This window comes from Homarus americanus, unplaced genomic scaffold, assembly GCF_018991925.1.
Source record: "Homarus americanus isolate GMGI-L3 unplaced genomic scaffold, GMGI_Hamer_2.0 scaffold4896, whole genome shotgun sequence".
In the NCBI taxonomy this organism is placed as follows: domain Eukaryota; kingdom Metazoa; phylum Arthropoda; class Malacostraca; order Decapoda; family Nephropidae; genus Homarus; species Homarus americanus.
In genome coordinates, this window is record NW_024749657.1 from 204,705 (window position 1) to 219,750 (window position 15,046).

Genomic DNA, 15,046 nt, shown 5'->3' on the forward strand with positions numbered 1-15,046 from the left:
CGGTGCTGGACCATGGAAATTGCCGGACCATGGAAATTCACCCTTTTCCTGGATAGATAGTGACTTGTGCTTATGCTTGGAAGCACTAGCACCACTTTCTCTGCATCATGGTCTCTTTGAAGACATATTGAAGGGTTAAATGTCGTATAGTAGCTTCTCAAATTTCGCGAGTTTTTAATTCATAATGTATTTTATTGGAACACACAAAAAAATAAATAAATAAAAATTTTGACGGCGGAAACTTGAATTTCAACGGGTTTGAACGGCCCTCCAACGTGCAGACGACATGCATAATCGTGTAAACAGCGTCATTTCTCTTATGTACAAAAGATTCATTATTGTTTATTACTGAATGTCTTTTTTATTGAATTAATGTTTATGTGTGCAAAATGAGCAATACAATTCATTAATAATACGTAGAATATTAAAACACACGAGGAAATGACACAGCATTGTTTTCGTTGATTACAAAACCAGTGACTGACTGGTTCTACATAACTGAAGAAAATAAGACCTTGGCAGTAGCTGTAGTAAAATTAATATGATTGTTTTAAGTAATGTTACTTAATGTTAATAAATGGAACAATAGAAGTAGCTAACGATAATGGTAAAGAAAAAAGAGAGATCGCATATGTAAGTGCGCATGCGCACATGTGAAAACATATCGTCATTACTTAACATAAGAATATGAAAGCAACACTTATTTACTGCTCATATATATTGAAGGGTTAAATGTTGTACTCTGTATAGACAAGCAGAGAGAGAGAGAGAGAGCAGCCGAACTGCCGGATGTAAACAAACCTTAATTTCCCGCGGCTTTTTTTTTTTTAAGGGGATTAGCCCACCCGGGCTGAGGGCAAAAATTTAATACTCCTGTAATAATAATAATAATAATTCAGATAAGTAAAAAAAAAAAAAAAAAAAGCTGCCTATCTACCTATTGGATAAACTAAAATCGTTCCGGACCACGGGAGTTTCCGGATCACAGAATGCCGGACTAGAGAGGTACAACCTGTACCCATATTCAAAAAGGGAGACAGAGCATCAGCGTCAAACTACCGGCCGATTAGTTTGACGTCAGTCGTGGGAAAATTTCTTGAATCAATTATAGCAAATAGCATTCGATCGCATTTAGAGAAAAGCAAATTAATCTACGACTCTCAACGTGGATTTACAAAGGGAAAATCTTTTCTAACAAATCTGCTGACTTTTTTAGTTAAGTCTTCGAGGTAGTAGATAATGACGATAATTACGATGTTATTTACTTGGACTTTAGCAAAGATTTTGACAGAGTACCACATCAGAGGCTTCTGAGAAAAATTAAGGCTCGTGGTATCGAGGGGAAAGTTTTAAATTGGATAAAATCGTAGCTCACCGATAGAACACAGAGGGTCAGCGTAGGTGGTGTCAAATCTGAGTGGGGCTGTGTAACCAGTGGGGTTCCCCAGGGGTCAGTACTGGGCCCACTCTTGTTTATAATCTATATAAACGATCTAGATACTGGGATCAGCAGTGGCATAAGCAAGTTTGCGGATGACACCAAAATAGGGCGGCAGATTAATTCAGGGCAGGATGCAAATGCACTACAGGAGGATTTAAATAAACTGCAGGAGTGGTCAGAGAAATGGCAAATGAAATTCAACACCAGCAAGTGCAGCGTACTACTTAATATCGGAAGAACAAATACTGTCAACGTATACAACCTTAACAACATCAACCTAGAAAGGTCGACTTATGAAAGAGACTTAAGGGTACGTGTAAGCCCGGACCTACGGCCTAGAAAACAGTGCGTTAATGTTCGAAATAAGGCAAACAGAGTATTAGGTTTTATATCTAGAAGTGTAAGTAATAAAAGTGCAGAGGTCTTATTGCAACTATATCTTGCGTTAGTCAGGCCGCACCTCGATTATGCAGTTCAGTTCTGGTGCCCTTATTATAGAATGGATATCAATTCACTGGAGTCGGTGCAGCAAAGAATGATGAAAATGATTCCGGGACTTATAAACCTTCTATATCAAGATAGGTTAAAGAAACTAAACTTGCATTCCCTAGAAAGACGAAGAGTGCGGGAAGATATGATAAAAGTATTTAAGTGGGTGAAAGGAATCAATTAAGGCGATATAGATAAAGTTCTTATAATATCCGAGCAGGATAGGACTCGTCGCAACGGATTTAAGTTGGATAAGTTTAGGTTTAGGAGGGAGATAGGAAGGAACTGGTTCACAAATAGGGTGGTGGACGAGTGGAACAAGCTTAGTAACATTGTAGTAAGTGCTGGAATGCTGGAGAGTTTTAAAAGGAGGCTAGATAGATTCATGGATGATTGAGAGTGGTAGTAACTCTTGACAGGAGCTGCCATGCACAGGCCAACCGGCCTATTGCAGACTCCTTATTTTCTTATGTTCTTATCATACCTGTCCCTTAATATTTCTTTTAGAATTTGGGGCAAATTCATTCTTTCTTACACTTGCAAGACCCTGAACCCTCAGGTCTAGTGTATAGATGTTGTATTTTGATGAAGGGCCATAAATATCTCATGATACGGTGAAATTACCAGTACAGTATTGTATCACATTTTGAACTCCTTCTGTTTAAAGAAAGTGTAGGTTCACACTGCAGTGTTTGCAATATGATTGTCAGTGCAATATCCAATGTTGCTTCTGGTGTTCCATTTTTTAAAGAATTTCAACCTTTGTATAATGAAGGCTTTTAATAGGATATGAAATCTGAGTTCAGTATTACTCAATAATTGTATATTTAAGTGCACCAAACTCTTCGTCCTACTGTTGATTAGCAAACCCATAAAATCCTTGCTTCACTTCTGTAATAAATATTCTTCTAGTTTTGCTTGTCACATGTTTCATGTTTAGCTCAAAGGAGATGTTTAATTAGTATTATTTTGTGTTTTACAATTCCCCAAGTATCGTCATTTCCCTGAATTACATCTTTGATCTTCCGTAATTCCACGTGAGCAAAAAATTATCAAGGTCTAGTAGAGAATCTTGATAAAAACAGGTTATTATGGCCACACTTCATTAATATTCCCATTATTTGTTGGTACTGTATTAATGTTAATTCTTGTGGAAAATTTAAATTGGCTTTGTAGTTGACTAACATTGGTTTCAAGAAAAGTATTTTACCGTTTTAGCATCATTTATAGATTTATTTTACTTAAAAATTAAAATGTTCATTTTAGTGGTGAATATTGATGCCAAATGATCCTTTATATATTTATTGCAGGAAACAAAGCCTCTATGAAGTGGCTTGGTCACCCATCCATCCAGCTCTCTTCACAACTGTGGATGGTTCAGGTCGAATTGATCTCTGGAACTTAAATCAATATACAGAGGTAATAAATTGATTTACTAATTTTTTACTAGGCTGCACTAAATAAGTTGAAGAAATAAACTGGATTATTGGATAATTAAAACATAAATAATTAAAATACAATTTGATAGAGGTACAAATTGTCAATAGAGTAATGAAAATATAAAAACATTTTTTTTTTCCACTTGATGACAGGTACCAACTGCTAGCACAGTTGTTGAGGGCAGCCCAGCCCTGAACAGAGTGTCTTGGACAAATTCTGGCCAACAAATTGCTGTTGGAGATGACATGGGTAAAATATGGATCTATGATGTTGGAGAGGTAAGGATCCAGTTTATTGAAACTGTACAGGAAGTGTTCTTCATGTGTAGTTCTTTTGATATAACAGTATAGTACACTGTTTTCTCAGGTAGCAGAGAACCAAAGATGTAACATACTGTACTGTGTTTCTTGGAGAAAAAGTTAATTTTCTAATTGGTTATGCTATGGCTACTGAAGCCAACTGCTACACTCTGACAATAGGAGACCTTTTTCATAACTTAATTTCCTTTCAGTGAATGAAGCTGCCACCTTGGTATGCCTTTTTTTTTTAATTTGTTTATTTATTTTATTTTTATAGATGGTAATTAATACTTCACTTCTTTTCAGCAACTGGCCTTACCACGTGCAGATGACTAGTTCATACGATGGGAGACCTGAAGAACAACCAGGCTGACGATGACCAATCTACACGACACTACGACTCATCATTTTCATCACTTACGTCGCTCTCGTCTTCTCCTCTCGGATAAATAGTGAATGTCTATTAGGAACTACAGTATATCCGATAAAATAAACCATTACAACAAATTAATTTTTCAAAGCACGTCTGTCCTTGAACTCCAGAGTATTGCAGGCGGCTTTTGAATTATCTATGTTTCACTAAAATTGAGTAAAGCTTCAAACTGTATGAGGGTAAATGATATAACTACTATATTAAGAAAGATCGATTTTGTTGCAAACTATAAAACGATAAAATGGTCATTGGGAGTTTAGTTTGTGTTTTTACGTAAAGATTTACTTTACGTGTGAGTCTCATCAATTGTAAGGTAGCCAAATGAGCTCATCATCGCTGAACTCCTTTCTTGTTAGAGGATTATTTATTTGCCAAAGTGATTTATTATTGTTGTATATATAAATTAAAATTATATTAAGCTCTGTAAAATAATTTATTTACCAATACACTTTCATCTTTTTAACCCCAATGTATGTAGAGAAAGCCTTAAGAGGCAGTTGCTTAAAAAAAACAAACAAGAAAAACTTGAGAGCATGTAAGTTAGGGTCTGCAGGAAGGAAGGTTTAATAGAGTGGCTGAGAAAGTTTAAGCATGGGCTAAAAGATTTAAGTGGGAATTTTAATCCTCCCTCTTATAAAACATCATCAAACTGTAATGTTACCAGAATAATTTAAACAACCCAAAGATACTGTGATAGCAGAATAATTAAAAACCTCTAAAAAAGTGTTACCAGAGAAATTAAAAAAATCATTATATACTGTAACCTGTAAGTGTTGTTTATACAGGCAGTACAGTAAAATTTCTATTTAATGGACACCAATCTAACAAATACTACATCAAAGGGTTTCAAAAAATTCAAAGCAAAAGTTCTGTACAAATTAATACCATAATGTCCAGCCTTGAACAGTAGTGAAACAAAGACACCAATAAATTTACATGCATTTTGTGAAATGGCCCAAATATCCCTACATAACTGGTCTTGTTGCCCCACTCAGGAAAGTTTCCATATTTGCCACACTGGTGCAACATGCAGTAAGGCATGTTGGATGAATTAATAATACTGTACAGTAATCACCCAATCTGTGCTAAGTTGTGATTTATGAACTGGTAGAATGTTACCTCATGTCAAAGTATCATCAACGCTGAAGATTTTACACCAGTGGGTAGCCAGCATTAGTAGCTATCCCGCACTGGTTGTTTCGGTTGCGAGCAATCTTAATGTAGCCGTGGTCTCCCCAGTAAGGACTCCAGGAGTTTTTCACGATCCAGTACTCGCGGCCCCAGTCAGAACCATAGCCCACCACCAGTGCCCCGTGGGTAAGGCGTGTTGATGAGCACTGAGGGTCATAGTACACACCTGGGAGATGGAGAAGACTTAAGATTTTATTTGTGTTATGCGAGAACTACCATACATCACTGCTGGAATGTAAAATATACTGTTTATTACCCTGAAGACTTAAACTCTACTGTACCAATATTAAAAAATAACTATATCCATTCAAACTATTGCATCTTTCTGAGGAAAATAAAATTCTTTATTCCTATCCAGGTTCAGTACTATACAGTTAAACCCCTTCACTATGGGGACACCACTTTTAATAATTTATTCGGCTAATGCCAGATTATTTTATTCAGCACACAAAGACCCTGTCCACTAGAGGTTAAAAGAAAAGTAGAAATGATGATGTCTGTAGTGCCTCACTCCCCTAGAGACACGGAGGATATGAGGCGATCTGAGTCAGAAGGGGGTGAAGTGACATCCCGCCAAAATACCTTTTTTGGTGGATATCACCATTTTCACCCTTCCTCTACATGTTGGAGTTGGATGTAACCCCCCTTTTTTTTTTTTTTTTTTTTTTAAATTGGCCTCAGCCTCCCCCAATAGCCACACCTTCGCCACCATTTATTTACCTTAATATTAAATATCCTAATACATAAGAAGCTATCCTATCTGTGTTAAATTAGTTGAGCCGCAGATCTATGCGGCATTCAGTTACTGTAGCCTCATAGTCAATATCTGCAGCAGTTGTCGGAGTAGGGGCAGAAGCTCTCGTTCCCCTGAGGCAGAGCAAAGCCGACCGAAGGAGAGAGAAGGACAGTCGACATCTCATCCAGGCTTTAACATAACTTCTGGGCTGCTGCTTCTGTTCGGAGATCAACTCCGCGAGTCTGGCATAGAAACATCTTGCACTTGGGCCCATCCCACCAGAGGTTGTGACCCTGGGATGTAACCCTCTAGCTAGAATAGCAATATGGTAGAAAGTCCTTCAAAAATAAGGTGTAATTTTGCCTTAGGCCTGGAGCTATGCATCTGGCTGTGTGTTCAGTTCCAAAAAGTGGCAACATCCCGTTCAGAGCGAGAGGAGCGCGAGCCAATGACAGCACGCCTCCCTCGGACCATACCCCCGGAGGCAGCCAATCGCATTGGATTTCCCCTTACTACGTCACAGCTCCTCGGCCAATCTGCGCACCTAAGATGCTGCCTCTTCCTTAGTTTTGGCATGTATTTTAGCATCAGGTGGTTAAGTGTACGTTTTACTGCTATTTTGTATAACTTTTCGGCGTAACATTGACGTTATTCGTGTTCCACGGGTGTGATGAGTGGTGCAATATCTGCCCGACATTAGAGCAAGGCTCGAGTGAGGCCAGGCCTTCTGGTGTGGGTTCAGGAGCCCATTATTCCTGAGCGTGTGTTTGACGACAGTGCTCACGTGGACACCCCAGTAATGCTTGGTGATAGTGATTTTGGTGGTGAATTTAGTGTTGATTATGGTGATACAAGTGATACTGGCAATGGTGCAGGCGACATGCATGAGAATGTTGGTGATGAACTACTTGGTGATGTTGGGGAGCCTAGTGTTGGTGGATGTGGTGGTGGAGCACCACGTAATGCAGATTGCAGGGGTTAGGAGCGTACCCCCCAAGGCCCTATAGAAAAAAAGGCAGGATCAGAGAGCGTAGGGTTGATGAGTGGGCAAAGGAGGTTGCCAAGCATAAACAGAATTTGGGTGAGGAATATGTAAGTTACACCAAGAAAGTAGTCAAGGCGAGGCAGGTCGGCCCTCCCTGACCAGACATCTGCTTCGACAAGCTTGGCTGGGATAACATAGACACCATTTTCACCAATTTCTGGGCAATTGGGGACTATAGCACCCAGAATGGCTACCTGCAAGCACTCATCGGGAACGTGCCCATGAAGAGAAAGCGGACTGAAGCTGAAGTGAGCCGTAGGCCTTTTAACTACCATTTTTTTGTGAAGCTTCGGCAGCACGAATTTAAGGTCTGCCGCCAAGGTTTCTCTTCTGTTCACAGGCTTGGCAAGAGGATGGAGGTCCTGATGCATAAAAGGAAGGAATCACCAAGTGGAACTCCCATTTCTGACAAGCGAGGACATCATCCATCCACCGGGGCCATCACAGGGAACCGCCTGCGACATGTGCACGAGCACATTCGTGTCCTGCCAGTGCTCGTTAGCCATTACAGCCGTGCACACAGGTGGTACCTGGAAGCCGGGGACAGCATCACCGAACTCCATAGCATGTAACCTTATGTGGATGAGCGAACATTATCCTGATGAAGAGACTTCTCCGAGAGTTTTTACCACAGTGTTCACGAGGGACTACAACATCGTGTTCCATGCCCCTCTCACCGACGTCTGCAACACCTGTGAGAAGCTGGAGACCCAGATCTTTTCCCTCCAGAAGGATGGTCAGGACACTCGCGATGTGAGGAACACCCTGAGGGAGGACAAGGCCATCGCACAGGTGCCTCGGGACCTTCTTCACCAGGCGGAGCAGGGTGACCCTGGGAATGGTGTTGTCAAGACGGTGGCCATCGACCTGCAGCAGACCCTTCCTTGCCCCCATCTACGTGCAAGCAATGCCTGCTATAAGCGAAAGTTGTGAGTGTACAACTTTTGTGTGTACGACATGGACAAGCGGGAGGCTAGCATGTTTGTTTGGGACGAGGCAACAGGAGGCGGGGGGGGCAGACGAGATAGCTAGCTGTCTGCTGAAGTGGCTGAAGGTGAGGAAGGATGACCGTGGGGAGGCCTTTACCTGGCTACAGGTCATCTGTGATAACTACAGTGGCCAGAACAAAACCATTTTCATGATTCTCATGGCCCTACAGCAAGTACAGTACATGTCGCACGCCTCGCCAGGGTCGACTTCATCTTCATGAAGAGCGATCACTCGTACCTCCCTTGTGACAGGACCTTCGGCAGCATTGAAAAGAAACTGAGGAAGACGTCCCACATCTACAGTCCCTTGCAGTACATCCTCATCATTGGCAAAGCAGTCAAGAAGGGTTTCTCCGTTATTGTCATGCAGAGGGAGGACTTCTTGGACGTGCGAGCCCTCCTCAACTATGCCACTAAGTGACCAGCACCCGGCTTCGCCCAGGTCTGCCAGCTTGATGTAGACGGGGTTTCCTGAAGGATTCATCATCAAGATGAACTATTGCCCGGCTGATGTGGAGGGAAACATCATCAAGGTCCAAGGTCCGCTTGATGAAGCGGAGATGACGCTGGGTGAAGGAGAAGTTTGACCTCTCTTGGGTAGTACCCTCGCCTAGGTACCTACACAACAGGCTGCTGGCACCAGAGAAGGTCAATGACCTTAGGAGTCTCCTGAGCCTTCTGGAGGGTAGAGCCCAGGAATGGCTCCAAGACTTGATAGCCAGGCACGACGACCTCAGAGTGGCAGGTGAGGTTCAGCAACATGAGGAGTTGGTCGACGATCCTGACGACACAGCTCTTGATTACGTGACCCTGGGTGCTCCGGGAATGTAGTTACACCCCTCACACCCCACCTACCTGCAACGTTGATGACCTGGACTGTTAAGGAATACGGCTACAGGACTACTCTCTAAGGATTTAATGATGCTACCTTCTCTGCTGTTTGGTGAGTGTTACTATTTTTTTTTATGTTGTCTGAATCATCTATTAATTATCAAACTTATTTTTCTTCCAGAATGACATACATTCTTCATTTGACTTAATATTAATGAGTTTGTTATAGGTTGCAGTATATTTTTATGTTTGTAATTAATTTGGTACAACTGTAAACTAATAATGTGTTTATGGGTAAGTGCAAGGCTACTACGCAGAGACTTTTAATGAAAAACAGTCATGCTGTTGAATCAGCACGTCCTCCCGTGCAACACCCTCAGTGCTAGCAATGTGAAGTTGGTGTATGGTTGTGTGTGTCATGATGCCTTGAGTGTGATTGCAAAAGATAATTTTCTTTGACATTACTGTACCTTCCATTGCAATGTCTGGCAGTCAACCTAGTACTAGCAGTACTGTCCTTAAACGTGAGTACGTACAGGAAAGTGACGCACATGCTGCTTCATACATCCCCTTTATAAAACATAGGTTTGTGAGACAGTGATGAAACAGATATAGATAATGAGCCACAACAGGATGAAAGTGAGTCTCTTAATGACAGTAAAACTGTGATTGCAGAAAAAACCCATACATCACGTTATGAACCATCGGAAGATCTTTTAAGAGACTATGATGACTTCCCTGTCGACAATGAAAGTGACTCACAGTATGACTAAAGTGATTATCATAATGACAATAACACTTTGAACGCACAGAATAACTTTTTAGCGTGCTACAAAGCATCCAAAGATCTTTTTGCCGACTATGACGAGTTAAAAGACAATGTGGCTTGCATTGACGATGATAATGACGTTGAAAGTGGGCTTGAAATAGATGAAACTGAGTACAGGGTATACTCATAATACAAAAAGTAACTGCTATGCATCACAAGACCCTTTTGGAGACTGTGATCCGGTACAGTTACGCGACATGCACTGACGGCAATAATGACTATGAAAGTAAAGATAAAAATGATGAAAGCGAGTCTAATGGTAACACAAACAGTGACACTAATGTATCACAACAAGACCATACAGACTGTGACGAGGTAGAAGTGAACAGTGACGAGACATGCATTGACCTTGAAGGTGAGCCTGACCCGACGAATGCTAGTGAAAGTAAGCCCATACCTCAGTCTTATAATGAAACTGAACTGTTGCCGGCATCAATAATCAATGATTTAGTTGATGAAAAATCTGTGTGGCGATTTTTAGAAAGGGCAGAGAAAGACTTTGATCAGTACGAAATTGATTATGACAAGGCCACTAAAGTTATACGCACTCCTCAGGATTTACATAACTTCAAGTTGCTACGATCTTCATGGATAATAAAACGAAGGAACTAAACAAAGTAAGATTGTAATACTATTGTCATAATACTGTTTTTACCAAAGATTATGCAAACTTTCTCCGCCTTTGTATTCGTATGTTAATTACTGTACGTTCGGTGTGGGGAGGGGAGGTTAATGGTAGGAGGGATGAGTTTAGTGGCGTTTCCTTATTATTACACACTATTCTACTTAACAATATTATAAATCTTTGGCTAATAATAGGGATGGAAAGATAAATATTGATAGGCAAATTAATTTTCTATTATTTAATTTTTTGGGAGTTTGGGGTGGTTTATGGGGAGGGGGGGTGTAATACGAGTGCTGTTTTTTTATGATCCTTAACTTGTTTTACAGTATTAGCCCACAATAATAATAAAATTTTGCAAAAAAACTCAATTATTGTTGGTTTGAAGCTCAAACAACTGTACATCACGGGTAGTTATTCTCATTCAACTCACGATAAAATAATAACTATTCACAGTACTAACTTCCAGTTTCCACAGTTCGCTAGGAGCAGGATTGAGTTGCACGATAAAAAAAAATGAATCCTCTAGCTTAAAAAACAAAAAAAGCTATGGTTGTTTGCATTCTACTACTATTTTCCAATTTCCTCGCTTTTTTTTCTTGCACTATCCACCAACCCCAAGTCCCTCCAAATTCCACCAGTATTCTTCAAGTCCAGTTCCCGCACCACCAATCTACGCACCAGCATCAAGATTTCTTCATACTTTACTTCACCCATCGATCGATCGATATGGCCACTATAGAAGAGCCTCCAGGCCACCATGTCACTACTTATTTCTTTAGCCCTCTATATTCTCTTTCTCCTCCTCTGTTCTCTCCTTTATTTATTGAAATACTCTAAAGACAACTTCATCACTATCATTATTTAGGACTATTTTCAATACAACCTCATAGCATTAAATTAATGATTGTAGTATAATACGATAATTAAACATACATGGGTTCCCTGGATAATATACTAGTGTTGCCTACCGTGGGTGTAGTAATGAAGGGATGGGAGGGAGGCATCGATGGCTACTGACACAGGACCAATATTGGCTACAGCAGCCTTCAGAGCCATCTCATCACCAGTTGGGATACTCACGTACCCCAAGGCCTTGGCCACAGCCATAACTGGGTTGTAGCGACACACATTATTCTGCAAGGGAATGAATTTTGGTTATTTCAAGAGTTATTAATTTGGGATCAATTATTTGTTTTTATAGATTGTATCAGTGATACGTTCTGGTGGTGGTGTGAATATGTTCTGATGATGTTAGATAATGGTGAATATGTACTGACAATAAACAGGTCCTTATGAAAAGATGCCCTTAAAATTATCCTTTAAATTATTTATCTTGATATTATTACCATTGATCTTTAATGCATTTTAATAATTATGACTAATCTAAAAAAATCAAGTCTTTTTTTTAATAGAAATATAATGGTTGCTTGAAGAGAAGAATCCGATGACATCTTTGTTTGTTCATAATACTGTACTGTACGGTGAGTGGATGTTTGGGCCACAAGTAAGACTATGTTAGGTTAGATTAGGTCCTATTTGTACTGTAGAGATCATTACTTACTCTGGCCTCATAAGGGTAGTAACTCTCACTGTCAATGCCATTATTTTGCATGATGTATGTAAAAGCGTAGTCCATACGTCCACCCTGGCATCCTTGACACAGATGGCAGCAGTCTATGAGGTTCTGCTCCGAGATGTTGAGCAGACGACTCCATCGGCGGAAATGCTGACCCTCAAGTGACCCGGTCTGGTTGGGGGGAGGGATGTCTCCTTAGGATAATTATTAACAAACAATGAACTGTAGAGATATCACAACAGCCCCCAATCCTAGAAGAAAATATCCCCCCAAAGAAATGAGGCTTTAGTAAAAGTGCCTGTAGTGTATAGTACCCTTTGGAAGTTTCACTCACTGTTGAGAATGCCCAGCCTGAAGAACACTGCCCCTGATTCTTGACTCCAGTTACAGCACCCTTCTTGCGCCAGTCAACTGAGGAGGGCAGCAGCACATCGTCATCGGGAGGAATATAGATGGCAGTTATGTCTTGGACGCCATTTTTGGTGTCCATTTCAGTGAAGCCAGTCATAGAAGAGATAATTTCTTGCCTCAGCTGTTGAATAAATTGGGTTTTAGGAGTTTTAACTGATCTGATCAATAACAAAGGAAGTGAAGGTACATTGAAATGCCAAGGTAAGGTGAAAGAGAAAGACATAATATATACAATAAAAGTCCAAAAATCCGGATGCCAGAAATCCGGACCACCCGAGAATCCGGACTTTTCGAAAACTCAAACTTTTTTTTTTAGCTGGCTTTTGTGTGTATGTGCGCATGCGTGAGTGCCACAGCCGCACAGCAACAACAAGCAACCACGCGGTCGCCACTTTAAAATGAGCAATCAAACTGTGACAACGTATGTAATTTTGAGTCCTACTCTTTCCATTTACAGAGTACTGTACAAGCCCATAATAATGGCTCCTAAAGTAGATAAACTTCGTTGTGTGAAGAGAAAGAAGAACACGTTGAAATTGAGTGACAAACTTGAAATAATTAAGAAACTAGAACGTGGTGTGAGCAATACTGTTCTAATGGAAACATACGACATTGGAAAGTCTACAATTTATAATATAAAAAAGGCAAAGAATAAAATTCTAGAATTCACAGCTTTTTCCTTAAAACTGCTCGTTTTGATAAATGAAGCATGCTATATTTGCTAATGAATAAACTATCAAAATGTACCTGTTCATCTCCTCTTTATTCCCCCTTAAATTTAAATTTTAAAAGTACTGCCTGAGAATCCGGAAAATCCGGACCGACCCAATCCCCAAGCAGTCCGGATTTTTGGACCTCTACTGTACACATATATAAAGAGCCCCATAGATATAAATTAATAAACATAATATATGAATAAAGGCATGAACTGTATGAGAAAAGCTGACTTACCATGTCTCCTAGGTGGTTAAGTTTGAGTTTGAAGGAAGTCATATTCTGGGCAAAATGTTTGTTGTGTTCCAGAACCTTGTGTTTGTTATCCATGAAAATCTTCATGCGGAATTGTTCCTCCACATCAGTGTTGTACTGCTTGTTGTACTCCAGCTGCAGGAACAAACGGAATGAACAGACAAATCAAACTTGTGTATCACTGTGACAAACTGGTGGGGGATAAAAGACATGGTAGGGAATATGACAAAATTGTGTGCCTGGCAGACAAGACACACACAAAACTATGTGATAGAAAACACAGATTGAGAACTATGACAGACATATAAGATGGGGCAAATTGTGTTAAAAAAAAAATATTAAAGTAGACAAATGTGTAACACGTGAAAATCCTATAAGTACACACAACATGAAGTCTTAACCTTGCTCTAAACATGCTCACTTTACCTCAGATTTTTCCATGTTTAGTTCAATTTCAGTTCCCCAATTGATTTACTGGTGAGGAACAACAAATACTCAGTGTCTTTGACTTCCACTTACACATTCACTTACCAAATTTCATTTTTGCAGGTTTTAGTGTAATGATGAAACATTTAAGTTACAATAATAACACAAGTATGCTCTTCAAACCTTTCTGATCTAGCCATGAGATGCAGAGAAAATATGCACCTGTACCTGTACTGGGATTAATGAAACAGTTCAGACTGCTGTACAGTATACTGCACCTATATTGAAATTATCTTGATATATGTAAAATGTTATATTATACATACAGTATATATAATAGAACTTGGGATCACCTGAAGCATAGCCCCCAAGCTTATTTTACCTGATTAATAAACACCTCAACACTATCAGAAGGGTTAGGTTAAGTCTTTGAGGGTTCTTAATAAGCTGGGGACTAAACTTTAGTTGATCCAGAAATTGTTTGTAAATACAGTACTGTAGTGTACTATACTGGACAGTTGCGGAAATGTGTTCCTACACCCCCTGTGGTAACCCGTGTCTCCAAACGGCCAACCTATATGACGTACTGTATAGCAAACCTATACACCAATCATGTCCGTCGTTACAAGACCAATACCCATTCATTCATAAATAGTAATACTGTTACTGCGACATTGCTGTTTGGAGAAGCGGGTTACCACGGGGGATGTAGGAACACATTTCTGCATCTGTAATTGTTTTTACATAAAAATGTACACTATAGGTTAATCAGGATTACACAAAATAATTGCGATATCAGTCCAATCTGTTCTCACCTTTCATCAAATTAAAAACTAAGAAAAACTCAAAAGTGGTCATTGCTCACCTTAAACAGTTCCCACTCATCATGCACCAGGGAGGTTATGGAGGCTGCTGTAGCTCCCATCACCATCACTGCTGCCACCACTAATGTTGTTGATCGCCACATCTGTTTAAATTAACTTTAGTTCAGTATCCAGTCTACATAAAATACTATACAGGGGCAAATACGTTATCATACCTTGTACTGATGGGTTAGACTCGGTCAAAGCTTATACTGTATAATAACTTGATTTGACTGGTGGACCATACAAAAAAAAAATCATTGGGTTAGGTTAGGCTGGGTGACTTTTTTGTGTGGGCCATTTTACATATAATTTGACAATTGTGCCATTTTTTCTATATTATTTATTTTTTTAAACCTTACACACAACCTGTTCATGCTCCCCTTCCTCACACCCACAAAATTAGGGTATACTGTACGCTACTACTAGGTGAGGTCCCCCTCTAACCCCCCC

General features: G+C 40.0%; 2 protein-coding genes across 4 annotated transcripts in view; one reads left to right on the forward strand and one right to left on the reverse strand.

Moving 5' to 3' along the window:
- Positions 1-4,524, forward strand: part of LOC121853454 (cytoplasmic dynein 1 intermediate chain 2-like) — a 31,802-nt gene extending 27,278 nt beyond the window's left edge. The window contains 4 exon segments of the mRNA XM_042347597.1: positions 3,206-3,349; positions 3,523-3,648; positions 3,976-3,997; positions 4,000-4,524. Of these exon segments, the coding sequence (XP_042203531.1) occupies positions 3,206-3,349; positions 3,523-3,648; positions 3,976-3,997; positions 4,000-4,118 (411 nt within the window). The 3' untranslated portion in view covers positions 4,119-4,524.
- The window catches only part of LOC121853527 (procathepsin L-like), a 28,187-nt gene extending 13,465 nt beyond the window's left edge, over positions 1-14,722 (reverse strand). Inside the window, exons 1-7 of one of the 3 annotated variants that reach the window (XM_042347723.1) lie at positions 14,596-14,722; positions 13,287-13,439; positions 12,259-12,456; positions 11,910-12,095; positions 11,317-11,482; positions 5,222-5,459; positions 3,219-3,330 (exon numbers count right to left, since the gene is read on the reverse strand). In XM_042347723.1, the coding sequence (XP_042203657.1) occupies positions 5,254-5,459; positions 11,317-11,482; positions 11,910-12,095; positions 12,259-12,456; positions 13,287-13,439; positions 14,596-14,697 (1,011 nt within the window). In that variant the 5' untranslated portion in view covers positions 14,698-14,722 and the 3' untranslated portion in view covers positions 3,219-3,330; positions 5,222-5,253. Of the gene's footprint in view, positions 1-3,218; positions 3,331-4,516; positions 5,460-11,316; positions 11,483-11,909; positions 12,096-12,258; positions 12,457-13,286; positions 13,440-14,595 lie in introns of those variants that run through there. The other 2 variants (XM_042347724.1, XM_042347722.1) reach the window with 2 other exon arrangements.
- Positions 14,723-15,046: the final 324 nt, after the last annotated feature.